The 27618-nt window shown below is 44.0% G+C and overlaps 2 protein-coding genes across 10 annotated transcripts in view; one reads left to right on the top strand and one right to left on the bottom strand.

Annotated features, from left to right (window-relative positions):
* The window catches only part of LOC127395168 (uncharacterized), a 1033854-nt gene that overhangs the window by 143172 nt on the left and 863064 nt on the right, over positions 1-27618 (bottom strand). The gene's annotated exons all lie outside the window — the stretch shown is intronic.
* LOC127395157 (chromodomain-helicase-DNA-binding protein 1) overlaps positions 1-27618 on the top strand; it is a 170841-nt gene that overhangs the window by 488 nt on the left and 142735 nt on the right. For 8 of the 9 annotated variants that reach the window (XM_051641636.1, XM_051641629.1, XM_051641634.1 and 5 more), the window contains exons 2-8: positions 1735-1884; positions 2186-2439; positions 4212-4437; positions 5398-5498; positions 5748-5926; positions 7296-7423; positions 7515-7731. In XM_051641636.1, the coding sequence (XP_051497596.1) occupies positions 1748-1884; positions 2186-2439; positions 4212-4437; positions 5398-5498; positions 5748-5926; positions 7296-7423; positions 7515-7731 (1242 nt within the window). In that variant the 5' untranslated portion in view covers positions 1735-1747. Of the gene's footprint in view, positions 1-1734; positions 1885-2185; positions 2440-4211; positions 4438-5397; positions 5499-5747; positions 5927-7295; positions 7424-7514; positions 7732-27618 lie in introns of those variants that run through there. The other variant, XM_051641638.1, reaches the window with a different exon arrangement.

Here is a 27618-nt window from a genome sequence, read left to right on the forward strand (position 1 = left end):
TTGGGTTTTTTTTTAAGGAATAGTGTGTAGAAATTGAATTGCTCTCTCATTCCTCTTTTCCAGTTAATGAAATTATCTCAATAGCTGTTTGAGTGTTTTTTAATTTGCTGTTTGTGGAAAAAAAAAAAATCTTCTAAGGAAACAGATCATTCTATAGTATTTCCAAGACACACGGATGTATTGACCACAATGAAAATGTAACTTCTAGGACCAATGTGCATTTAAGTGAAAGAAGCGTTAAAGCACTGATTCTTAAGCTTCCTGATCTAAAATTTAATGAAAAGGTCTTAGAAGTAATACTCTACCTTTGAAGGCCACTAGTACTGTTTGAGCATCTTGATCAAAGACTCCTAAGCCTGATAATAGATTGTAGTATAAAGATTTAGCAACTTTTCAAGAATGCATGCCGGAATGCCCCTCTCCCCCCAAGCTATTAATATTACATTTCTCTGTACAGAGTCTGAGGTAAGATACTGTTGATGAGCGGGTACATCTTTCCTGTTGCAAAGTAGAAGATCTCGGCTAAGCAGGAGCACAGAAATACTGCTACTGGGAGTCACAAGTGGCTTACTCATAGTATCTTGCATGGGCGTGAAGCACTGATTTGGAAGCTCAGTGGGGGCTTTTGGGAGCCAATGCCTCTCAGATTGCCAGGGTTAAAGTCTTTCCGTGTGTTTCTCATATTTGATTCTGCATTATTTTTGGTTCCTGTGCTGAAGTTGCTAATTATTCACGAGGCACGGGGATCATAGCTATTACAGAATTTTGGATTCTGCAAAATGTAATGTCATGGGATTTTATCACTTGAGCATAGGTAAGTTCCAGTAAATATGTATCTTTCAATCTCTGGATTGAAAACTAAACCAGAGAGCTTTAATTAAACACTAATGATAAAAGAAAATATATACAATTATATACAAATATGTTCAGATATGTGCAAAAGCCTCTTGCCTCCCCCCGCCCCCAGCAACTCCCACAGCACTCTCCTTAGCTGCGAACAGTCCCAAAAAATTCCAGACTGCTGCCGGAGAAAGCGGAGAGTGATGAGGGTCAGGAGAGCTTGAGCCTAAGGGTCGACGGTGATGGATGGACGGAGTCCTCCCCGGACGCCGACCATGGACGGAAGAGAAGGGAAGAAGAAGCAGGAAGGAAGTTGTCTTCTGTGATCTCTGACCTTCCTCTGAGCTTACGTAGATATATGGAATGGAATATCTCTGGCCAATTTTGCTGTCTAACTCAGCCTCCTACGGGGGGGGGGGGCTCATAGATCTCCCCGTAGTGTCTGAGCCGGCAGAGTAAAGATGCGACCCAGCAGTTACAAAAACATTCTGTTCTTATCAGCCTTAGTCAGAACACACTGATGCTAGTTAAAAGAAAGCTTACTGAAGGAAAAAAAAAAATCAGTAAAAGGAAAATTGGCTTCATCCTGGCTCAGACCAGGACAAGCTATAATTTATACAGAAATCCAGATTTTTTTATTTTTTGTTTTTTACATCTACCTCTTGATAACAGAAAATGTAATTAAACTCCCTTTGAACCCACTGGGCAGTTTTATCTGTTATCCATTAATGATAAGTTTCTGTCCTTCCAGCTGAAATTACTACTATAACATTTTTATTTCCGTGAAGAATGTTGAAATTAAAGCAGCAAATGTATGGTGAATACTTGATTTAAAAAACAAAACAAAACAACAAAACTAATTTGAGGTACTGTTTTGTCTCACAATATGTACAGTGAAGACTGGCAAATGTCTGGGACAGGGTCAGTATCAGGAACTGGTTCTGATTCTGAATCAGAGGAAGATAGAGAGAAAAGCAGTTGTGAAGATAGTGAATCTGACTATGAGCCAAAAAACAAGGTCAAAAGCCGGAAACCTCCAAGCAGGTAAGGAGTCTTGCATTTTAGATACTATTAGAAGCTATTTATAATTCCTAATCAAGTATTGTACTACTATACAGGCAAATGAAAACATTAATATTTGTTACAGAACTTTGAAGACTTGTTTAAGCTACAAAAGATGTTATCATACCAGTGATTTGTGTTGAACGCCTCTTTCCTGTCTGCTCCAACTGAAAGTGCTGTAACTGAGCAGTCATGTAATATATGTATACAGAAACAAACACATAAGGCTTGTAGTTGTCTGTGTTGAAACCCCACTGTTGTGTTGCATCTTATTGTCTTCAAGAATTGAACCAAAAAGCAGCAAAAAGATTGCAGGACAGAAAAAGAGGCAGCTTGATTCATCGGATGATGATGACCTTGACAAGAGAGGATCTCGTCGCCAGGCAACAGTCAATATTAGTTACAAAGAAGCTGAAGAAACCAAGACAGATTCTGATGATTTGTTGGAAGTTTGTGGAGAAGATGTCCCGCAGCCTGAAGAAGATGAATTTGAAACTATAGAGAAGTTTATGGATAGTCGAATTGGCCGAAAAGGAGGTATTCTTTTTATTGGTGTTCTTAAGATGCTGCAGTGCATTGTGGTGCAATGTAAACAGCAATTGTTCTCAGCTGTAGGTAACCCATGACGTTTGTAAAAAATAAGTTTAAAAATATCAGAAAGTAATCTTATTTTGGTTTTCATACTCATAAGGATGTTTCTTTTGTAAGCCTTATAAAGTAAAACATAGAAAAACTTAAGTAACTAATGAATGCAAAAAGAAAAAATGAAGTGGAATATAGCTCCATATTGCATAAATGCTTACCATACTGTTACACCACTATTTGTACAGTTTATTGATACCTGATAGGTATAAATTCTATACAGGGGCATGGAGAAAAAGTGGACTGGATAGGACAGCTAACCAGTAGCCTGAATGCTGAAGGATGATGTTGGGAAGGCTGAATCATTGAGATTGTGATTTCAGTTATTCCTGTACAAATAGTCGCAATACAATGCGCAATGGATGGTAGAATCTAAAATTTCAGTAGTGTGCTTTCATGTGCACTTCTAAAAGTAATTTTATGAATTATGGTAGAAGTGTCATGTTTCCAGCAGCTGATAGGATGTAGTGTCCTGCTTATGTGTTTGTTTGAGGTTTGTTTTTTTTTACCCTGCAAATTAGGGTTCTGATTATAGAAAACATGGGCCTACTCACGCTTCAGAACTGCCTTTCTCCATGAGTTATACCTGATTTCTGGAGTTTTTGACCTATCTCAGGGCTTGCACTCTATCTACTCTCAACAATGTGCCCTCGTGGTAAAGAAGGCTAATGGTATCCTGGGCTGCATTAGGCAAAGTATTGCCAGCAGGTTGAGGGAGGTGATCATTTCCCTCTACTCAGCACTGGTGAGGCCGCACCTGGAGTGCTGTGTCCAGTATTGGGCTTTTGACTACAAGAGACTGATGGCACTACTGGAGAGAGTCCAACAAAGGGCCACAAACATGATAAAGGGACTGGAGCATCTCTCCTATGAGGAAAAGCTGAGAGAGCTGGGATGGAGAAGAGGAGGCTCAGGGAGGGATCTCATTAATGTATATAAATACCTGAAGAGAGGGTGCGAAGTGGACAGAGCCAGGCTCTTTCCATTGATGTCCAGTGACAGGACAAGAGGCTTTGGGCACAAACTGAAACTCCATCTGAAAATTGGGAGGTTCCATCTGAAAATCAGGAAAGACTTTTTTTGACCATGAGCGAGCCCTTGAATAAGTTGCCCGGAGAGCTTGTGGTTTCTCCCCCTTGGAGATATTCAAAAGCCATCTGGACATTGTCCGGGGCAACTGGCTCTAGGTGACCTTGTTTGAGCACGGGGGTTGGACCAGATGACTTGTAGAGGTCCCTTCTAACCTCAACCACTCCTTGATTCTGTGAATTGGATTTATAGCGTCCATAGTAATAATTTGAGTAGTAGGCCATTCAGGTCTCGGGGCTGTTTGAGCCCAATGTAAAATATCTGTTATGTTTTCACAGATGAGAAGGATATAGCAGTGTTAGTGGAGCGTTCTCTGTGGATCACTAGGAACGCGAAGAAAATTCTCATGAGAGGTTAGATGGAGAGTTTTTTGGTTGCTTTTTTGAATCTCATTGGTATATTTGTGTGTGTGTTAATGTAGCTACATCATAATTCTTCAAATAAGAGGAGTGACATAAGAGTTGTAGATACAATTAGTCAAGTTACATGCATCACAAATTGCCTTCTGCAGTATTTTTTTTTACTGGTTAATTTATGTGCATGCTTAATCAAGCCTTATGGTGTGGTTTCTTTATCAGCCACTGGTGCTGCAACCACCATCTATGCAGTTGAGGCAGATGGTGACCCAAATACTGGGTTTGAAAAGTCAAAGGAGCTAGGAGAAGTACAGTATCTTATTAAGTGGAAAGGCTGGTCACACATCCATAATACTTGGGAAACTGAGGAAACACTGAAGCAACAAAATGTTAAAGGAATGAAGAAACTGGACAACTATAAGAAAAAGGATCAGGAAACAAAACGCTGGTGAGTATTTTTATAACTACTTCCAAGTTGCATATTTTTTGTATCAATACAGATGTTTTATTGTGCTTCTGTGAGTTATGTTAACTCTTTGTGAAGGTATAGCTTCAAGTGCCTATACAACAGGAAGACGGAAGCTTTAAAGTTCAAGCTTCCCTTATAATTCTGTAAGATTCTGAGCATACTAACTTTATTTGAGCAAGTGAGAATACTCGCACATCTTGTAAAATCAGGCCTTTAAGGAAGCAGCTTCTGCACCGAGATTTTAATGTGTCTTATAAACAAAGTTTTAACAAGGTGGGTGGTGGGGTTTCTGGTTTTGTTTTAAATCTTACCTTTACTAATTTTGTCATTGACTGGTTGTGTTTTGCTCTGAGTTCTTCAGAGATTGCTGCAGAGATTAAAAAAGACAAAAAACCAAAAGCAACAAACCCGAAATGGCTAAAGCACTCAAAGCATTACAGCATTTAGTTTTCTTGGCCCAAACTTCTGTTAAAGCCTCAGAACCAAGAAGTGAAAAAAATACTTGCGTTTAGTGCTATGTTTTGGTATTCCGTTTTCTTAGTATGTTTAATATAATCTATGAATAGTGGTGGGATTGTTAGTGTTTCCTACTCATAGGAGATAAATTCTTATAGTGAGCCATCAGTGCTGTTCCATGAAAATACCACGTGAAGTACACTACTCAGTGTTGAGGGCAGATATTGTAAATTATCTACATGACTAGTACAAGCTGCAGCTGATAGAGATGTCTCTTGATAAGCTTTCTCAGTCATCAGTGATGACGTACCTAGGCCAGATGCAACACTTCTATAGCAGGAAATTCATAGTTGTAGCTTCTTCAAAGACGCTGTCTAAGCAGCATTCCTATGGTGTTTACGTACAGAGCTTTAAAATTCCAAGATTTTCTTAGTTTTAGAACTACACAATGTAATAAGTGCTGCAAATAAATTCCCATTTCAGGCTGAAAAATGCTTCTCCAGAAGACGTGGAATATTATAACTGCCAGCAGGAACTTACAGATGATCTACATAAGCAGTATCAAATAGTGGAAAGGATAATTGGTATGTGACAAACTTCCAGATGAAGAATGGTGTTGAGAATATTACAAGTTTATTACTTGCATGTTGAATTTATAGTTAAGAAGTTTAGGTTATTAATATCCCTAACAACTTAAGCCAAAAAATTTTCTCTGATAAGTTGTCATACTGTCTTTGCTGTGAAACTAGTTCATGTTGTCTTATCACCTAACATGAGTGCTTTCTTAGAATACAGAAGGAAAATATTGATTTGGTATCTCTACATTTCTGCAGCTCATTCAAATCAAAAATCAGCAGCTGGTTATCCAGATTACTATTGCAAATGGCAGGGTCTGCCTTACTCAGAATGTAGCTGGGAAGATGGTGCTCTCATTGCCAAAAAATTTCAGACGTGTATTGATGAGTATTTTAGCAGAAATCAATCCAAGACCACTCCGTTTAAGGACTGCAAGGTGAGCGTGTAATTTCAATGGATTTATACAGTTGCAATAATAAAGAAAAAACTTGACGCATTTTACGCATCCAGAAACAAGATGCATATTATAAAATATTTGTTAATGTTGTCCAGAACTGTAAAATATAGCTATATTTATATATGTAGCAAGAATCATAGCATCATTGAATGGCTAGGGTTGGAAGGGACCTTAAAGATCATCTAGTTCAAACCCCCCTGCATGGGCAGGGACACCTCCCACTAGGCCAGGTTGCTCAGAGTCCCATCCAACCTGCCCTTGAATATTTCCAGGGATGGGGCTTCCACAACTTCCCTGGGCAACCTGTTCCAGTGTCTCACCACCCTCACGCTGAAGAATGTCCTCCTAATGTCTAATTTAAATCTACCCTCTTCCAGTTTTAAGCCACTACCCCTTGTCCTCTCACTACAAGCCTTTGTAAAAAGCCCCTCCCCAGCTTTCTTGTAGGCGCCCTTCAGATACGGAAGGCCATGAGGTCTCTCCGGAGCCTTCTCTTCTCCAGGCTGAACAGCCTCAACTCTCTCAGCCTGTCTTCATAGGAGAGGTCCTCTAGCCCTCTGATCATCTTCGTGGCCCTCCTCTGGACTGGCTCCAGGAGCTCTATGTCCTTCTTATGTTGGGGGCTCCCAAACTGGACACAGCACTCCAAATGGGGTCTCAAGAGAGCTAAGTAGATGGGGAGTATCGCCTCCCTTGACCTGCTGGCCACACTTCTTTTGATGCAGCCCTACAATACTATACTTAATTCAAGGATCACCTCCCCCATGCCCCGGAGCGATGTGTCCCAATGAAAAGGAAGCACAGATAATTGGATCTGGCCAGGGACGTTAAGGGGAACAAGAAAAGTTTCTACAAGTATGTCAGCGATAAGATGAAGGGAAACTGTGGGCCCGCTTCAGAAGGAAACTGGAGACCAGGCCATGTAGGATGTAGAGAAGGCTGAGGTACTCAGTGACACAAGACCAAAGAGCTTATTTGCATCTTCTGACCAGCACACAGGAATTCTATTAGAAGAGAAAAATACTGTTTCCAGCAGAAGGTACTTTCTGCTACAGCTTCTGTCCAAAGAGCTAGCCTCAAACTTACCTTCACAACCTGCCTTCCAGCCAGGATGGTGCCCAAGTCCCCTTCTCCAGAACTTCTATGTCATCCATTTTAAAACAAACAAAAAGCCTACTTGATTTCGTTGTGATATGAACTAACCGTCAGTTGGTTATGATCAAAATGTAATAACGATGAATAAAGGCTAGGCTTGGTGACCAAACAGATTCCTGCTGCTACTTTGTTTCTATAAGATTACATTTTGGCAACTTAGTAGTAGGACTGATGCTCAATTTGCTTTTGACAGATTCTAAAACAGAGGCCAAGGTTTGTTGCGCTAAAGAAGCAACCACCTTATATTGGCGGACATGAGAATTTAGAATTAAGAGATTATCAGTTAAATGGACTGAACTGGCTTGCTCACTCATGGTGCAAGTAAGTATAGTCTTAAACTAGTCTTGCTGTTTTTAATTTGAAAGCATTTATAAATTTATTTATTTGTGGTTTTGTTTTTTCATTTTTTTAGAGGGAATAGTTGTATTCTTGCAGATGAAATGGGTCTGGGTAAAACAATACAAACAATTTCTTTTCTGAACTACCTGTTTCATGAACATCAACTGTATGGGCCTTTCTTGCTAGTCGTGCCACTTTCTACGTTGACATCTTGGCAAAGAGAGATTCAAACTTGGGCTCCTCAGATGAATGCTGTGGTTTACTTAGGAGATATAATTAGCAGAAATATGGTGAGTATTTCTTTGTATCATTGAAAAAGATTAGTGGTAAACAAACTCACTTCATGTTACTGCCTTATGCTGATATTCAATATTTTTATTAGGAATGAGCAAATACTTGTTTGAAACACCGTATGTGTTTAAAAGGCAAATTAAAGGCATAAATTTTGTTCAGTTAAAAATGTATGTGAAAGGTTTCATTCTTGCTTAATAATGAAAAGGATTTAAAACGCAACCTTCCGTTGGAAAATAAATTCTTTTGTCATGTCATTATTTAGTTCCATAAAAAATATTCAATGTTTTCTGAAAGGAGGAATTTAAGTAACCTTACCCATTAAAGTCTAAAAAAAAAACCCCACAAAAACCCACAGAAAAATAACCAAACGAAAACCAACCCCCCCCCCCCCCACTGTTTAATAACTTTAAAAAAAAAAAAAAAGCTTCATATGTTATGTACATTTTTCATAATCAGGTTCTTTTATGTCACTTAACGAAGGGTGTGTCAGCCACTCCTCCCAGTTTAGTGTCATCAGCAAACTTGCTGAGGGCACACTCTGTTCCCTCATCCAGGTCGTTGATGAAATTATTGAATAGTACCGGTCCCAGTACCGACCCCTGAGGGACTCCACTAGTCACAGACCTCCAACTGGATTCTGTCCCATTGACCACAACTCTCTGACTTCTTCCTTTCAACCAGTTCATGATCCACCTCACTACCTGACCATCAAGAGCACACTTCCTCAGTTTATCTATGAGGATGCTGTGGGAGACAGTGTCAAATGCTTTACTGAAATCAAGATAAACCACATCTACCACCCTACCATCATCTATCCACCTAGTTACTTCCCCATAGAAGGCTATAAGGTTGGTCAAACATGACTTTCCCTTGGTCAAACCATGTTGACTGCTCTTAATGACCCACTCATCCTTGATATGCCTAGAGATAGTGCCAAGAACAAGTTGCTTCATCACCTTTCCAGGGATGGAGGTGATGCTGACCGGTCTATAGTTACCCAGGTCCTCCTTCTTGCCCTTCTTGTAGACTGGAGTGACTTTTTCTATCCTCTAGTCCTCAGGCACCTCTCCTGTTGCCCATGACTTACCAAAGATGATGGAGAGTGGCCTAGCCAGTTCCCTCAGCACCCATGGGTGTATTCCATCCAGACCCATCGATTTATGGATGTCCAGATTACACAACTGATCCCTAACCCAATCCTCATCTACCAAAGCAAACTCCTCCTTCATCCTGACTTCTTCTGGGGCTTCAGGGATCTGGGGCCTCTAGGGAGAGTCTGCAGGAGTAAAGACAGAGGCAAAGAAGGCATTCAGTACCTCTGCCTTCTTTATATCCTCTGTCACCAGGGCACCCACCTCATTCAGCAGCAGGCCTATATTGCCTCTAGTGTTAGTTCTATCTGCAATGTATTTGAAGAAGCCCTTTCTATTGTCTTTGACCTCACTAGCAAGGTTTAGTTCCAAGGAGGCCTTAGCTTTCCTAATTGCCTCCCTATATCCTCTGACAACAGTCCTATATTCCTCCCAAGTGGCCAGGCCCTCCTTCCATAATCCATAGATTCTCTTTTTCCACTTGAGTTTGCCCAGCAGTTCCTTGTTTAACCATGCGGGTCTCCTGGCTCCCTTGTTTGATTTCCTACCCATTGGGATGCTCTGATCCTGAGCTTGCGAGAAGTGGTTCTTGAATGGTGACCAACTATCTTGAGCCCCTTTACCATCTAGTACCCTGTCCCATGGGACTTCTCTTAATAATTGATTGAAGAGGCCAAAGTTGGCCCTGTGGAAGTCCAGGGTTCTGGTTCTGCTAGGTATTCTGTTCCTCCCACACAGGATCCTGCACTCCACCATCTCGTGATCACTGCAGCCAAGGCTGCCATTGACCATCACCGCTTCAACCAGACCCTCCTTGTTGGTGAGCACGAGTTCCAGCAGTGCTCCTCCCCTAGTTGGTTTGTTCACCATTTGTATCAAGAAGTTATCATTGATGCATTGGAGGAACCTCCTAGACTGTGAATGGCTGGCTGTGTAGGCCTTCCAGCAAATATCTGGATAGTTAAAATCCCCCATGAGGACTAAGGCCTGTAATTGCGAGGCTGCTTTCAGCTGCCTGTAGAAAGCCTCATCAACTCCCTTGTCCTGATCAGGAGGTCTGTAATAGACCCCCACAACTGTATGACCCATGCCAGCCTGCCCCTTAATTCGTACCCACAGACTTTTCACATGCTCATCAGCCCCTGGACAGAGCTCAATACATTCTAGTGGCTCTCACATAAAGAGCAACTCCACCTCCTCGCTTTGCTGACCTGTCTTTCCTTAAAGGGACATAGCCATCCATGACCACATTCCAGTCATGTGAACTGTCCCACCATGTCTCTGTAATTGCCACCAGATCATAACCATTAGACCACACACAGACCTCTAACTCCTCCTGGTTATTCCCCATGCTGCGTGCATTGGTGTACAGGCATTTCACCCTTGGGAGGCGGGAGGCCTTCTGGTCTTCATTAATATTAGAACAATGCCCACTAGTTCAAACCCAGCTTCGAATCTAGTTTAAAGCTCTGTGAATGAGCCCTGCTAACTCCTGCCCTAGGACCCGTTGTCCCCTGCGGGACAGGGTCTTCCCATCCAATGCCAGCAGGCCCGGTGTCCTGGAAATCAAACCATCCAGGAGTTTTGTCGCCTACCCCCATCAAGTCTAGTTTAAAGCTCTCTCAATGAGCCCTGCTAACTCCTGGCCAAGAATCCTTTTCCCCCTTGTTGATAGCTCTATGCCATTGTTTGCTAGCAGACCTGGTGCCCTGTAAACATCTCCATGATGGAAAAACCCAAAGTTCATCCAATGGCACCAGCCTCTAAGCCATACATGAATCAGTTGTGTTTTCCTAGTCCTTTCAGCTTTTCCTGCCACTGAAGGAACTGAGGAAAAGACCACCTGTGCTCCTGATCCCTCAAGCATTCGGCCTAGTTCTCTGAAATCCCTTTTCATTGCCCTGGGACTTTCCTTGGCAACTTCATCAGTGCCCACCTGCATGACCACTAGTGGGTAGTAATCAGAGGGCTGCACCAGGCCTGAGAGTTTCTTGGTAACATTGCTAACCCAGGCCCCAGGGAGGCAGAAGACCTCCCTGAGGGTTGGGTCTGGCCGGCATATAGGGCCCTCAGTTCCCCTCAAAAGAGAATCTCCAACAACAACTACCTTCCTTTTGTTCTTAGCAGAGGCAGTCCTAACGCATGGGGCAGACTGCCTCGGCAACTCCCTGGACGGACCTTTGTCAGTAACCTCAGTTACCTGATTTTCCCGATCCAGGGCCATATACCTGTTCTGTAAGGGCACACGTGAAGGTGAGTGAAGCCATGAGGGGGTTCACCTGTTGCCTTGAGCAGGGACCCGCTTCCAGTTCCTCTCTTCTCTTAGGTCCCCTACCTCTGCCAGGTGACCAGGAGGCAGAGGATCCTCTACTTCTCATGAAGCTTCCACCTTCAGGTTTTGTCTCAAGGATGGTAGGGTATTACTCCACCGATCTATTTCTCTTTCACAATCCCAGATACTCCGTAATCTTTCCACCTCCTCTTTCAGCAGGAAGAGCAGTGAAAAGAGCTTGTCCTTGCCTTCTTGACACCCAGCCTTCATATATTTATAGACGTATCTATAGACATTCATTAGATCACCCTTCATTCTTCTCCTTTCTAGACTGAAAAGCCCCAGGTCTCTTAGCCTTTCCTCGTAAGGCAGGCGTTCCAGTCCCTTAATCATCCTCGTAGCCCTCCATTGGACTCTCTCAAGTAGATCCCTGTCCCTCTTGAACTGGGGAGCCCAGAACTGGACACAATACTCCAAGTGAGGTCTCACCAGGGCCAAGTAGAGGGGGAGGAGAACCTCCCTCTATCTGCTGGAGACACTACTCTTAATGCACCCCAAGATACCATTGGCCTTCTTGGCCACAAGGGCACATTGTTGTCCCATGGATAACTTGTTTGTCTACCAGGACTCCAAGGTCCTTCTCCACGGAGCTGCTCTCTAGCAGATCACCTCCTAGCCTGTACTGGAGCCTTTTGTTGTTCCTTCCCAGGTGCAGGACTCTGCACTTGCTCTTGTTGAACCTCATCAGGTTCCTCTTTGCCCAGCTCTCCAGCCTGTCCAAATCTCGCTGAATGGCTGCACAGCCTTCAGGTGAATCAGCCAATCCTCCCAGCTTCGTGTCATCAGCAAACTTGCTGAGAAGACAAGGTCATCAAGATAATTGATAAAGATGTTGAAAAGGACTGGACCCAGCACTGATCCCTGAGGGACTCCACTAGTTACAGGTCTCCAGCTGGACTCTGCACCTTTGACCACCGCTCTTTGGGCTCTATTGTGTAGCCCGTTCTTAATCCATCTCACTATCCATTCTTTTATCCCACATATTCTGAGCTTGCTCACAAGGATGTTATGGGAAACTGTGTCACAAGCCTTGCTAAGGTCAAGGTAGACTACATCCACTGGTCTCCCTGCATCTATCCATTTAGTTACAACATCATAGAAGGCTATCAGATTAGTCAAGCATGATTTCCCCTTGGTAAATCCATGATGACTACTCCTGATAACCTTCTTCTCTTCCATGTGCTTAGAGATGACCTCCAGAATGAGCTGCTCCATCATTTTTCCAGGAATGGAGTTGAGGCTGACTGCTCTGTAATTTCCTGGATCTTCCTTCCTGCCCTTTTTGAAGACTGGAGTGACATTGGCCTTCCTCCAGTCCTCAGGCACCTCTCCTGCTTGCCACGATCTTTTGAAAATGATGGAGATTGGTAGGGCGATAACATCAGCCAGCTCTCTCAACACTCTTGAGTGCATCTCATCAGGGCCCATGGACCTGTGCACATTCAATTTACATAACTGATCTCTGAGCCACTCTTCATTGACTAGTGGAGGGTCTTCCCTCTTCCAGGCTTCCTCTCCTATATCCAGGGTCTGAAGCTCATAAGGGCTGGTCTTAGTAAAGACTGAAGCAAAGAAGGCATTCAGCAGCTCTGCCTTCTCTGCATCCTCTGTTACCAGGGCTCCCACCTCATTCAGCAGTGGGCCCATATTTTCCCTGTCCTTCCTTTTACTACTGATATATTTGTAGAAGCTCTTTTTGTTCTCCTTTATTTCCTTTGCCAGTTTAAGTTCTAAGAGGGCTTTGGCCTTTCTTGTTGCCTTCCTACATACCCTAACAATGTCCCTATGGTTCTCCCAAGTGACAAGTCCCTTCTTCCACAAACTGTACATTTCTTTCTTCCATGAGACTTTCTTCAGAAGATCCTTGCTTATCCATGCAGGTTGTTTACCACCTCTGCCTGATTTTCTACTCAAAGGAATGCACCTATCTTGGGCTTGGAAGAAGCAGTATTTAAAAATTGACCAGCTTTCCTGGGCTCCCTTTCCTTCCAGAGTTTTAGCCCATGGGATTCCTGCAAGTAGATCTTTGAAGAGTCCAAAGTTAGCCCTACGGAAGTCCAGGGTTGTAATCCTACTTATTGCCCTGCTTCTTCCTTGTAAAATACTAAACTCCACCATGTCATGGTCACTGTCACCAAGGCTATTCCCAACCTTAATGTCCCCAACCAGACCTTCTTTATTCGTTAATATAAGGTCTAGCAGTGCACCTCTCCTCGTTGGTTCTTCCACTACCTGCATTAGAAAATTATCATCCATGCACTGCAAGAGCCTTTTGGACTGAACCTGCTTTTCTGTTTGGGGTTTCCAGCAAATATCAGGGTGATTGAAGTCACCCATAAGTACTAGGGAGTGTGATCTAGAGGCTACTTCCAGTTGACTGTAGAAGGCCTCACCAACCTCTTCTTCTTGGGTTGGTGGTCTATAGTAGACACCCACAACAGTTTCACCTTCAATTGCATGTCCCTTAATTCTTACCCACAAGCTTTTAACCTTCTTCTACCTCCCTCCCTGGATAGAACTCAATGCATTCCAGTTTCTCTCGTACATAAAGATCAACACCACCACTTCGCCTTGTTGCTCTGTCTTTCCTAAATAGTACATAGCCATCCATGACAACATTCCAGTCATGGGAGCTGTCCCAACATGTTTTGGTGATTGTGATTATGTCATAGCCATTCAACCTAATGCAGATCTCCAACTCCTTTTGCTTACTCCCCATGCTCCATGCATTGGTATATAAGCATTTCAGAGAGGGAGTCAAGCAAGTAGTTTTCACTTTTGGATTCCTACTATTCCCAGCCACTTTCCTGGTTAGCAACCCATTAGTGAGCCCTGTGTTTTTGTTGTCATATTTATCTCCATTTCCCACTTCAAGTGGGATGGCAGACAGAAGACCTTTCCTAGGCTAATCTCTAGTGAGCCTGGTTTTATCCCCATCCCCCTTCGAGCCTAGTTTAAAGCCCTTTCAACAAGCCCCACCAGCTCCTCTGCAAGAAAACTTTTGCCCCTCGGAGACAGATGTATTCCATTTGTCACCTGCAGACCTGGTGCCATAAAAACTTCCCCGTGATCAAAGAACCCAAAGTTTTGACCATGGCACCAGCCCCACAGCCACGCATCGATTAAGTATGTTTTCCATCCTCTTACAGTATTTATTCCTACCACTTGAGGAAGTGATGAAAACACCACCTGCACACCTGAGACTTCAACCAGTCACCCCAGTGCCTTGAAGTCCTTTTTAATAGCCTTTGGACTTCTCTCTGCAATCTCATCATTACCAACCTGGATGACTAGCAAAGGGTAATAATCAGAGGGAGGGCTGCACCATATCAGAGAGTTTCCTTTTAACGTCTCTAATCTGAGCCCCAGGGAGGCAGCAGACTTCCCTGTGGGATGGGTCTGGTCGACAAATGGCCCCTTCTGTTCCTCTCAGAAGGGAGTCACCCACCACAATTACTCTCCTTTTCTTCTTAGTTGAAGAAGCCCTAAGGCGTGGAGGTGAGTGACAAGCCCTAGGTGACTCACTAGATGAACCTTCCTCTCCATCTTCATTTGCTTGGCCCTGAAGTTCCAAAGCCTCATACCTATTTTTCAAGGGCAACTGGGAGGGTGGGGGGGGCTGTGAGGGTTTTCACTTGCCTCTCTGAGGAGAGACCTCTCTCCATTCCTCCCTGTCCCGTGGGTCCCTTCCTTCTGTCTGATGACAGGAGGGGAGGGGATCCATCACTTCTGTGCATCTGCAAAAGGAAGCATATGCCACAACAGTTGATGTTATAATCTTGATAGTACTGCTGGTAAGTTTCTCTAGCACACACTCCAATTATTAATTTATGCTAATGCTGTCATATTTTCACAGCTATTGACACTTTTGATAGCTAAAATAAGCTATTATAAATATACTTAATTTATGTACAGTCATACCTTCTCACTCTATAGACAATCTTACAGGATATATCCTTCTTAATGAAGCCATAGCCCTAAATACTCACCAGATGAATGCCAGGAAACTGAAAATATTAAAAATATTTGCAGATTTGGGGTCTTATCCAAGAGCTAAGCAGCACACAGCTCAAACAGGGCAGGTAAGAGAAAAGGAAGAGCAAAAGCAAGAAAACTCTGGATCAAGATAAATAGTTGAATAAGTAAAGGAAAGAAGAAAATTAAACAGAAACACAAAAACAAGTGATGCAAAGACAGGAGGAATGAGAATATGTGAGAGAACTCTGCAGACACCAAGGTCAGTGAACAAGGAGGGGGGGAGGTGATCCAGGCACCAGAGAAGAGATTCCCCTGCAGCCCATGGTGAAGACCATGGTGAGGCAGGCTGTTCCCCTGCAGCCCATGGAGGAGACCATGGTGGAGCAGGTGGATGTGCACAAAGGAGGCTGTGACCCCATGGGGAGTCCACGCTGGAGCAGGCTCCTGACAGGACCTCTGAACCTGTGGAGAGAGAGGAACCATGCTGGAGCAGGTTTTCTGGCAGGACTTGTGACCCTGTGGGGGACCCGCACTGGAGCAGGGGAAGTGTGTGAGGAGTCTTCCCCATGAGGAGGAAGTAGCAGCAGAGACAGCGTGTGATGAACTGACTGCAACACCCATTCCCCATCCTCCTGCAGTGCTGGGGAGGAGGAGGTAGAGAAAATTGGGAGCAAAGTTGAGACTGGGAAGAAGGGAGGGGTGGGAAGAAGGTGTTTTAAGATTTAGTTTTTATTTCTTATTATCCTACTCTGAATTGATTGGCAATAAATTAAATTAATTTTCCCCAAGTCAAGTCTGTTTTGCCCATGACGGTAATTGCTGAGTGATCTCCCTTTCCTTATCTTGACCCATGAGCCTTTTGTTATAATTTCTCTTCCCTGTCCAGTTGAGTAGGGGGAGTGACAGTGTGGCTTTGGTGAACACCTGGCATCCAGCCAGGGTCAACCCACCACAGATATAATTCCTTTAGTCTATAGGTCACTCCCAACAAACATCCACTGAGTTTATTTAGTCCATGGCTTGGGTTCCATCTCTATGGTGAGTGTTCAGGACAGCAGAGGCAGAGCATTGTGTTGAGTTGTTGGTTGCCAAAGACAGCTCAGGTTAGGTTACTGCTGCACATGCCCAGTTTCTTGCAAGGCACATCCTCCATTGGTTCAGGTGGTTCCCACTGCATTATTTCCTAAATGTGCAACTCAAATAATGGGTTATTTTCCCCCAAGGTTATCTCCTTGGAGTACACACTGGGTTTCCCCATCCTCCTGCATTACTCACTGTGGTGGGTTGACCTTGGCTGGCAGCTAAGCCCCCACCCAGTTTTCACCCTTATTTCCATACCATTTGCATCACACTTGGGTCCTACAATATTTACATTATACACTGTCATCAACCATCACCACCCTCTTCCCCATCCTTTGATATACACATAGATATCATTCCCTTAGTCTATGGGCCATCCCCATTCAAAGGTCCATTCAGTTCATTTAGTCCATAACATGGGCTTCATCTGTTGTGATGGTCATTCAGGACAGGAGAGATGGCAAATTGCATTGGATTGTTGGGCACTGAAACCAACTCAGGTTGGAGCACTGTTACACATGTCTGGTTCCTTATGAGGTTCATTCTCCATTGGTCCAGGTGACTTCCACTGTGCTACTTTTGACATACAACTATGGCATCATACAACTCAAATCATGGGTTATTTTCCCCAAGGTTAAAACTCTTTGAGGTGCACATGGGATTTCCCCATTCTCCTGCATTACCCACTATGTGTACCCAGGTCCTTGAGCAAAAGCAATCCCATGAATGGGTTTTACTTTTCTTGAGGAAGGAGTAACCCATGCTGTCTTTCCAAGCCAGTTCCACTAGTGTACCATGGGGACATTATCTCCTTGCACAGTATGTAGGGGTTTCGTTTGGACAGGGCCAGGTTAGCAGATCCCCTAGTGTTAACCAGCCATGTGGCTTCTGCTAAATTTGCATCCCAGTGCTTGAATGTGCCAGCACCTATTGGTCTCAGTGTAGTCTTTAACAGTCCATTGCATAATTGAGTTTTCCCAGAGGCTTGTGGGTGATGGGGAATGTTCCTTGCTCCAGGTGTCTAAGAGATTGTTTCAGAAACGAGTCCTGTCAGCTGACTCAATACTTTCCGGTGTCCTGTGTCACCACAGGACTACTTTTTCAAGACCCAGGATAGTATTCTGAATGGTGGCATGGTTTACAGGTTGCGTTTCCAGCCACCCAGTAGTCACTTCCACCATGGTAACCACATGACACTTCCCTCAGCAGGTTTGTGGCTGTGGTCCAATATTGTCAATCTGCCCAGCCTTGCCATATCGATATCCCAGCTACCATCCTATATACCAGAGATACTTGCTTGGCTCTCCTGATTATGATGCATGTTTTGCATTCATGAGTCAGATCCACCCCTCAATCTCAAGCCCATCTGTACATTGGATCTGTCTCTAGATGTCCCAATGTTGCATGGACCCATTAAGCTGTTGTCCTGAAAAGCGGGGTCTGTCATCTGGTGTGCAAGAAGCCAATCCACACATAGAGTCAAGATATTTGCTTTAATATCCAGTTCTGTGCAGAAAAGGGAGCCAGGTAGTATTCCACAAAGCAAGCTCAGTTTCCCGAAACACAGGTGCTACTTTTATACCCAGAAATGTGAAAAATAACTTTATTTCTAATTATATTCTATCACTCACATACATGATTGGTTAACTGGTTCATTGCTTCCATTTGAAGTGGCAATGCTTAAAAATTTCACTACGCATGCTCAAAGAGAAGGAGGCTTTTTGTTAGTAGAGGTCCCTCTAGCCTATGGGTAGGTATTTTAGACCCTGCTTTTGGGGCAACAGTAGTACATTTTACATTTTTTTTTCTCTCTGAACATGAGCTACTTTAAACAAACAGCTTTCTCATTAATCACTTCAAAACAACTCCGAGTTAGACAAGAAGAGGAAGAAAGGAGTGCTGTGCCTCCATCTGGGGGATTCCTTCCTCATGGAGGCAAGTGTCCTCTATGCAGCTGCATGCCAAGCCTTCCTAAATATGCCCTAATGCCACTTCTAACCGTATTGGAAGACAAAGAAATGCATATGTGTTTGTTAGAGGGCTCTGATTTTACACAGGAAAAACGTGAATCAAAAAAAACCCCCCACACTGATACCTGAAACTTTTCAGTTTTCAGTGATTGATATGAGAGGCTTAACTTCCTTGTGTAAACTGTGTACAAACAAGATAAGTGAGCTTACATGCCGAAGATAAGCAAGTCTCCCCCAAAAAACAATACCTGTCAAGGAAGCGGGATGCTTTACATCACCAGCTTAGCACATCCTGATTTTGCTGACTGAGTTGCAAAGAGTAGGATTGTTAAACTATGAATTATAACCGTAAATGGGCAAAACAGCCTAAGTCCATAACCAGTGGGCATTTCTCAGGAATTGTGTGAATATTAATTTATCTGATGTATATAAAGGATACACTTTTGTCCTTCAGTGTGCATATTAGGAGGAGAGATCCCCCATGCACCCAGCGCTGTAATAAACCAATGTCGGCTTTCTAAACTATCATTTGGTTTGGAGAGTTTTCTTGGTTACAATTTTCGGCAACACCACAGTAAACAGTAACGCGTGGCCTCGGCCAGGTTTCCTGCCACGCTGCGCAGGTCATGTACGCCCCTCAGGCCAGGCCGCTCCCTGACCCCTCACACCGGCGCTGCAGCAAGCACCAGGAGTGGCACCAGCCACAGCGCCCGTCCGCTGCTGCGACTGGCGGGCGCCTGCAATCCCCGGCCCTGGCAGTATCTGGCGTGGCAAAGGAGGCCGCTTTGGCTCCGCCACCCCCTCCAAGCATCCCTTCCTGCCGCCATGGCCCAGCGGCGCTGTCCCCTCCCGGCTGTTGCTCCTCCTCCCCGCTCTGTCCCAGGGCGCAGGACTGACATCACGCCCAGGGTTTCCATCCGACTAAAGGAGGAGGAGGAGGTTGAGCGGAGTGGCAGCGTGATGGCGGTGATTGGGAGGACTTAAGCAACGGCGGCGGAGCAACACAGCATCTACTCCCCACGCTTCTCCCTACTCGGTTTGGGGTCCTATTGTTCAAGCCGGTAGGGGCTGCAGGCGACCCCACTGCGTGGGGCTGTTAAGGAGCCGGCGGCCCAGGCCCTGTGGCGGCCACAGGAGCAGTCTCCGACCCTAGGTTGCATCACAGATCTCTTCGTGGAGTGTAGCGCCCTCTCGGACTAGGCCAGCCCTAGGGAGGCCGGGCGCACGCACGCAGGTAGGCAGAGGCCCGCCATAGCTCCTTTCCCTGGTCCGGAGTTGTGCGGTTGCTGTCGCCTTCAAAGATGGATGGGGAGGCGACTGGCGTTGAGAAGGGGTTGGATGCTCAGCGCGGGGCTGGGGCTCCTGGGCTCACTCGTTGTTTTCCGAAGAGGGAGGGAAGGAGAGAATTGTGAGAGCTGAGGCGGGCAGCTGGTGTTGAACCTCTTTCGCTGGCTCCTGCGGGGGGAGCCTGTGACTAACCGGCTGGGAGGCAGGAGTGCGGCCTTCGCTCTTCTTTGGCCATGGGTGGGCGCTGGGAGAAGCAAGCACAGAGAACAGTAACTGCCTTGGCAATACTGCCAAGGAGTCTTGGCCAGGACCGACGCTTGTGCGGGTCGCGCCACCAGCAGAGGGCCGTCTCCGGGTGCGGGTGGTGAACCCGCGGGAGGTATGGAGGCAGCTCTGGCCTGGCCTCTACCCGAAAGCGCTTTGAGAGCGGTCGGTCACGGGAGGCCGCGAGAGCGCGGTGCGGATGGTTGGGGAGAATCGTCTCGGAGCAGGGAGTGGGCGACAAGGAGCGAGTTTCGTGGCCACTAAAGATGTTTCCTGGGGCCCGGGGAGTGCCCGTCCCGGAGGCGGCAGGGTGTTAGCAGACAGCACGGAAGTTGGCTTTGTTGGGCAGCAGCGATCGATCCGCGAGGAACCACCAAACTGCCCGGCTCGCCGCCGCGATGGCCTCAACCTCGCTTCGCCGCCTCTCTGGAATTACAGGGCTCTTTCCTATCACTTTTCTTCCGTCATCGCCTTTGTTTGCTGGCTCGAGTAGCCCTGGTGTCTGAGATGGTGCCCGAGCGCAGGGCTTTTTCTATCCCGGAACGAGGCGGCTCCCGCCTCCATCATGAGCTGGAGGTCGGGCGGTATTAGAGGAGAGCACCTCGAGGCAGGCAACCTGCAGGCGAGCCCTACTCGCTTTCATACTGCTAAATCTGAGAGGCGCTGCTCCCTAGCTGATTATCAGTGAGTTCATACTTGCACTCCATTTAAAGTGAGCCTAAACTTTTTCTAGGTGCATCTGACACGGCAGAGATCTGATTGAAGATGTTCAAATATATGAAATAACGATCACACCATCCATGGGATCTTGTTAGCTTTATGTAGTTCAGCCAATTTTTTTAAAATGGGACAGTCTATTTTCCTGTCTCTACCCCTAACTGGATGTGAGCATGTATGGGTCTGGAAATGCTTCTGATATGTTTCTTTTGTGCATGAATAATTTTGCTAATCAGATCTTAGAGCATTAATATCCATAATTTATATTTATGTGTTTAGGGAGGCTGTTTTCCTTTAAAAGTTAGATCTGGTTGTTCTTAAGACAGGACTATGGCATGCCAAAAGCTATTTTTCAGTTAAAAAGATGTAAAATGTGATAGATACTCCCTTTCAGTGTTGTTGCGGCAGGACAAGTAATTTTCAGTATCTTTCAGTTGCAACCATCAAATATTTCAAATTATGTCAACATTTTCCTTTACTCCTTTAGGTAATTTGGGAAAAAATTTCAATACCTGCAGAGAACAGTTGAGTAAACAAGTCATCTGGAAAACAGAGTGGCAAGAAGTGGATTCTTGACATCTGCCTTCTAACCTGAGTGGACTTCTATTTATCTTTTAAACTTCTTAATATTTACAATGAATGGGCACAGTGATGAAGACATTGTAAGAAACAGTAGCGGAGAATCAAGGTAAGTACTTTCTGTCCTTGGCTATATAGTCTCCTGTATTTTGTTTATTAGAACCGGTTTACATTTTAGCTTTGTGCCAAAGCTTCCTGGTGAGCAAGTAGACCATTATTTAGGAGGACTGGCCATGCTTTTTTTACAGATGCTTAATCTGCTTGTTAGAATCATCTTAGTTTAATAACTGTAACAATAATGTATATATATCTCACATAATAATATGTTTTAATACTATTTAAGCTCTATCAGCATCCATTACTCTTTTCCCTCAAAAGTTGTCTGAAGTGTCAAAAGCTGAAACAGATTAGATAGAAAAGTTTAAGTAAAACTCATGTCTATGAAGTGCAGGGCATGCATGCATAATATGTGCTGTATAAACCCCAAACTAGGCTATTTCTAAAGTTGAACAGTGGACTGTTAATTCTAGTGAAGCTTCCTTTTTTTGTTGAGTTATGAAAGCAGTATAACTGAAAGTGTTAACTTCATGTTTGTTTTCCAAAGTGAAAGTACAGTTTTCCCTGCTTTTTTTTCCATCCCTTTTCCTGTCCATCCTATTTTAATTATTAAAATAATTATTGTGAAAGGTGTTTGATGCTTATGGGGGTACCTTAGTAGGACTTGCCCCATTGTGGTGGTTTGGTTTTGTTGGTGTTGTGTCTGCCCCCCTTCTTCTTTTTCAAGTTTTCCAGAACTAAATGATTTTCACTAGGAGGAAAATTTCTTTAAGCTAGATGTGACTGCGGACTAACTGTAACCAGGGAAATGAAGCTGCATTTAGTCTTCAAATGGTCTGAAAATATGAATTCTACAGAATGGAAATAAAATCAGTAACGAAATAGCTATTATTGATGGCAAATTGTCATTACTAGGCTTTTAGTGATCCTGTTCCATTCAGCATGCTAGGAAGAGAAGCAAAACCAGTTGAGAAAGTAATTGAGAATTGTTGCTGGGAAGAAACTGCAGAGAAAGTCAAACTTTCAGAAGTAGGTAGAAAAGGAGAGATGAAGGCAGATACAGTGACAAATCTAGACAGCACCATTGGTAATATAGTTGGTAATAATGATAATGAATCTTTGAAAATTATGTCACTTTAAAAATATGACACTTTACAAATGCAGCAAGGCCATTTTTCTCTCTTTGATGTTTGCATGTTGCTCTGGGGTGACAGTCCTGATCACAATTAAATATAGCCAGATCTAGGGGAACCACCATCACTACTTTGAAAAGTAAAGAGAAGCAGTGGATCAGGACTGGTTTTACAGAAATACACAGCCTCATGGATACCGCTTTATATTGGTTTAAATAAACTCTTACCATGAATTGCAGAAGTTGTGAAAAGCCTCTAGTATTCTCAGCAATAGGAGGGATGGAGAAGGGGCTAACCTGGAAACCTTAGATTGTGTATACTGGCTAGCACTGTGGTAAGGAATTGTAGCTGTCTTCTATTCCTTGTGTCTGGCTGTGAATAAGCATTTCTGAAGCATGTAGGAAAGAAATGGCCAATTTGCCATGCTCCTGTGTTCCTTTTCACTGTTGAGACTCTTCATCTGGCTGGTAGGTGACCAGAAATCTTTCTGTTGCTGCAGGTGCTGAGCCTGAAGTTCTGTTTGGCCACAAGTAGAAGTTAATCTCTTGTATTTTCACAGTTTAAAAACTTGTTGTTGCACTGTTTGGACTTTTCTTGGCCATGTTAGCAACCTCTGAAGCTATACATCTGTGGTAGTGCCAAGCATGGTGAAGGTTATAGACTGACATAAACACTGTAAACTAATCTTGCTGCTTGATGTTAGAATTTTTGTGTAATAATTACAATGGAGTCTACTCTCCAGTTTTTTATTTACTTGAAATCATTGCTCTGGAATGTTTTCAGTAGTTCTAGGTGAAATATCACAGATAAACATTATCTGGATAGCAAGTAAATTTAAGCACAAAAACTTAATAACAACGCTCTGAGAAACTGACTCAAGTTTAAGAAAAGCATTTTTGTGTAGTGTTCTTGAAATCATTCTGTTGCAAACTTGAATAGGAGTAAATACATATTAGTTAGCTAGCATTAAGAAAGCGTAATGAACAAGGAAGGGTAGTTATAGCTGAACTGCAACACAAGCTCCAGGTAGAACTGGAGCGAAACAGAAGTGAAAGATTAGTGCCAATTGAATAGCAATCTGTTTTCCCATATTTTTCATCTTCCTGTTTCCTGTAGAACAAGACATGTAGTGCTTGAGCAGACCTTACTTCTCTGTAGGTAAAAAAGCGCAGTCTTAAGAAATACTTAAGAAATACTGCCCTGTTCAATTGTGCTCACCTGTTACACTGCTTTGTGGGGTCTGTAAATTTGTAGGATGTTTTGTAAAAATTGAATCTTCATTCTACAGAAATAATGCCTTGATACTACTAAGGGGGTGCTGTGTTGGGGGAAGGTTGGAAAGGGCATTAATAGCAATGTTGAAGTAAGTTATTCTCGTGGAGCATCACTTGCCAGCAGGCAAATGCATTGTCCGAGGACCGAGACTGTGTTTTCACAGTGCTTCACTTCAGCCCTGATAGCTCATACTGCTGCTTTGTAACACTTTTTGAAATTGTGTGAAAATTGTCTGAAAATCAGAGTAAATATAAGAGCATTTAAAAGGAAATTTTCAAGTTGTTTCTTCCTTACTTTCCCCTCTATTTTATTTACAAGATTATAGATGTAGCTTTAAAATGTGCATGTATGTACCTTTTCTTGAATAATACTGTAGCAAAAAAAAAAAAAAAAAAGGGCTACAATTAAGTCCTGAGGCAGAGTGAATCTGGGTTCTGTATAAGTGATACTGAGAAGTGACGAATCTGTTAGATTTTGAGAAAAACTCGAGTCGAATCGTGGACCGCCTCTTCTCTTCAGGCAGCCGGTACCAAGCGGGAGCTGCCTGCAGGCTCCTCTGGTACAATGAGCTGGCCGAGTGTAGCCTGCGACCAAAAGATTTGTGCGCCACAACACAGGCCTGTGCCTGCTTGGATTAACTGTTAAGTGGATCACTAGTTCCTAAACGTGCAACAGTCTCCTGGTCAGGATCAATACACCCAGGCAGCAATGTATTGCCACAGTTCAGCAGCTCAGATGGGTTTATCTCTGCCAGTTGGTATGTTTCCATTTCTGTAGCTACTCCCACCGGGCATTTACTACCATCCATGAGTCAGTATAGAGAGCTGGCCTCTTTTCTTGTTCAGCAATATCTAAAGCTAGCTGGATGGTTTTGAAGGGGAAATTCAAATTGGAACTGCTCAGCAGTGGAAAATCAATGACCAAAGAACCTGCCTGGAGGGCAAGAAGGCCTAACTGCAGATCCGGTTAAAGTAGCTGGAAGTAGGAATGCTGGAGGCTGAAGGACCCTGTGTAAGGAAGTGAAATTTCCCTTGATGATAAGAAAGAGCTGCAGCACTGTCTTGTAGCTCCCCTGGAACAGGAGCACTCAGGGCCATCTTTGGGCAGCAGAACTGGTGCTGGGGGATGGACCTAAGGCTGGGCTAAAGCACTCCATGCTGATGCTCACAGGATTGGTGCTAGTGCAAGTGTGTATAAGGAATCAGCTCGTGACGCATCTTTGCAGGCTCCTTGTAGAACCACTTATGGCGGTAGGACTCTACCCAATGCATTGTTCTCTTTTTTTTTTTTTTTAATTCAAATACAAATATGTGTTAAATTTGCTTCAAGGGGTATAATAAAAATTTCCCAAAAGTTTTCACTTTTGCAAATTGACTTGATTCACCTTTTCTTTTGATGATTTCTGTGACTTGTGACATGGGACTCAGTACAGCAGTTCTCCACCTCCGGTTGCTTCCCACAATACATCAGGACCCATTGGTAAACAGAACATATTGCTTCTAATTTTCTGGTAATTTATTATAGAGTGGGGCCTCTTGGGTATGAGTCATCTCCTCAGGTGATGCTTTGAAATCTCTGCCTTCTGGCCATCCCACAATCTCTTCCAGGATTCCTGGGTGGTGGGATTCCCCATTCAAGTCCATTGTGTGATCAGCGCTACCCACTTACTTCATGTAGCATCAGTTAAATGATGAGTAGTGGGAGACCCTCCCTTTGAACACAAGCAATTGCTGTGCCAAGAGGAGCTGTGACTACTTCCGAAGCAGCTAAAACCCCTTCATATGTTGCTAGTATCTCCTTTTCAGTCAGGATGTAGTGGGCCTTGTATCTTCTACATCCCTGGCTCCAAAATCCCAGAGATCAACTTTGAGTCTCTGCAGGTGCTTTCTGCCATGCTCCCCAGCTACAGAGCGTGCACTGGACTTTATCTGGATCTTTGGAGACAGCTGGAATACACAGAGCTCTGCTTTGGGACACGTCAGGAGTCAGTCAAGAGCCTATGGATTAAGATTAACAGGCAGACCAACATGGGTGCTGCTGTAGTAGCTAGCTGCTACAGACTTCCTGATCAAGAAGTAGATGAGGTCCTCTTCAAACAACTGGAAGAAGAAGCCTCATTTTCATAAACCCTGGTGGTCATGAGGGACTTGAACTGTCCTGATATCTACTGGAAGAGCAACACAGAATCACAGAATCATCATGGTTGGAAAGGACCTCTAAAATCACCAAGTCCAACCGTCAACCCCCCCCCCCCAAAAAAAAAAAAAAAAAAAAAAAAAAAAAGAAGATTACTTTGGCCACTAGAGCATGTCCTGAAGTACCAGATCTGCACAGCTTTTTAATACCTCCAGGGATGCTGACTCAGCCACTTCCCTGGGCAGGCTGTTCTAGTGCCTGACCAATCTTTCACTAGAGAAATTCTTCCTAATGTCTAAACCTCCCCTACTGTAACTCTGGTCCTATCATTATTCACTTGGGAGAAGAGGCCAACACCCACCTCACTATAACCTCCTTTCAGATAGTTGTAGAGGGCAATGAGGTCTCCCCTCAGCCTCCTCTTCTCCAAACTAAACAATCCCAGTTCCCTCAGCCTTTCTTCATAGGACTTGTTCTTTAGACCCTTCGCCAGTTTGGTTGCTCTTCTCTGGACATGCTCCAGCACCTCAATATCCTTCCTGTAGTGAGGGGCCTGGAACTGAACACAGCACTCGAGGTGCGGCCTCACCAGTGCTGAGTACAGGGGCATGATCACTTCCCTACTCCTGCTGGCCACACTATTTCTGATGCAGGCCAGGATGCTATTGGCCTTCTTGGCCACCTGGGCACACTGATGGCTCATGTTTAGCCAGCCAGCACCCCCAGGTCATTTTCTGCTGGGCAGCTCTCCATTCACTCATCTCCAAGCCTGTAGCTTTGCATGGGGTTGTTGTGACTGAAATGCAGGACTTGGCACTTGGCCTTGTTAGACCTCATACAATTGGCCTCGGCCCATCAGTCCAGCTTGCCCAGGTCCCTCTGCAGTGCCTTCCTACCCTCAGGCAGATCGACATTCCCACCCAATTTGGTGTCATCTGCAAACTTACTGAGGGTGCATTCAATCCCCTCATCCAGATCTTTGATAAAGATATTGAAAAAGACTGGCCCCAAAACTGAGCTCTGACGGACACCACTGGTGACCGGCCGCCAACTAGATTTGACCCTGTTTGCCACAACTCTCTGGGCCCGGCCATCCAGCCAGTTTTTTACCTAGTGAAGAGTACACTTGTCTATGTCATGATTCACCAGCTTCTCCAAGAGAATGCTGCGGGAGACAGTGTCAAAGGCCTTACCAAAGTCCAGGTAGACAACATCCACAGCCTTCCTCCTCATCCAATAGACGGGTCACATGGTAATAGAAAGAGATCAAGTTAGTCAAGCAGGACCTCCCTTTCATAAACCCATGCTGGCTGGCCCTGATCCCCTGGCTGCCCTGCACTTGCCATGTGAGCTCACTCAAGATGAGCCTTTCACAGTGCTTCACTTCAGCCCTGATAGCTCATACTGCTGCTTTGTAACACTTTTTGAAATTGTGTGAAAATTGTCTGAAAATCAGAGTAAATATAAGAGCATTTAAAAGGAAATTTTCAAGTTGTTTCTTCCTTAGTTTCCCCTCTATTTACAAGATTATAGATGTAGCTTTAAAATGTGCATGTATGCACCTTTTCTTGAATAATACTGTAGCAAAAAAAAAAAAAAAAGGCTACAATTAAGTCCTGAGGCAGAGTGAATCTGGGTTCTGTATAAGTGATACTGAGAAGTGACGAATCTGTTAGATTTTGAGTAGGTCAGCACTAGACAAATGAAACAAAAATAAAAAGCCAAGTGCATAAATATATCCTAGTGACGCTGCATCTGCAAAAGCAAAGTGCTAGAAAGGGATGCTCTCTGGTGGTAAATTGACATGATGTAGCAAACTGCTAGCAACTGTATTGAAAAAAGTTGAAATTGAAAACTATTACTATGGTACCTTTCTACAGTAGTTTTTCAGTAAGATGTAATTTAAAAAAAACTTAATTTTCAATATTCCAGTTTTTATTATGGGCACTGCTTAAGAGAAGTGGCTAGAATGCTGCAGACACTT

This window comes from Apus apus, chromosome W, assembly GCF_020740795.1.
Source record: "Apus apus isolate bApuApu2 chromosome W, bApuApu2.pri.cur, whole genome shotgun sequence".
Lineage (NCBI taxonomy): Eukaryota > Metazoa > Chordata > Aves > Apodiformes > Apodidae > Apus > Apus apus.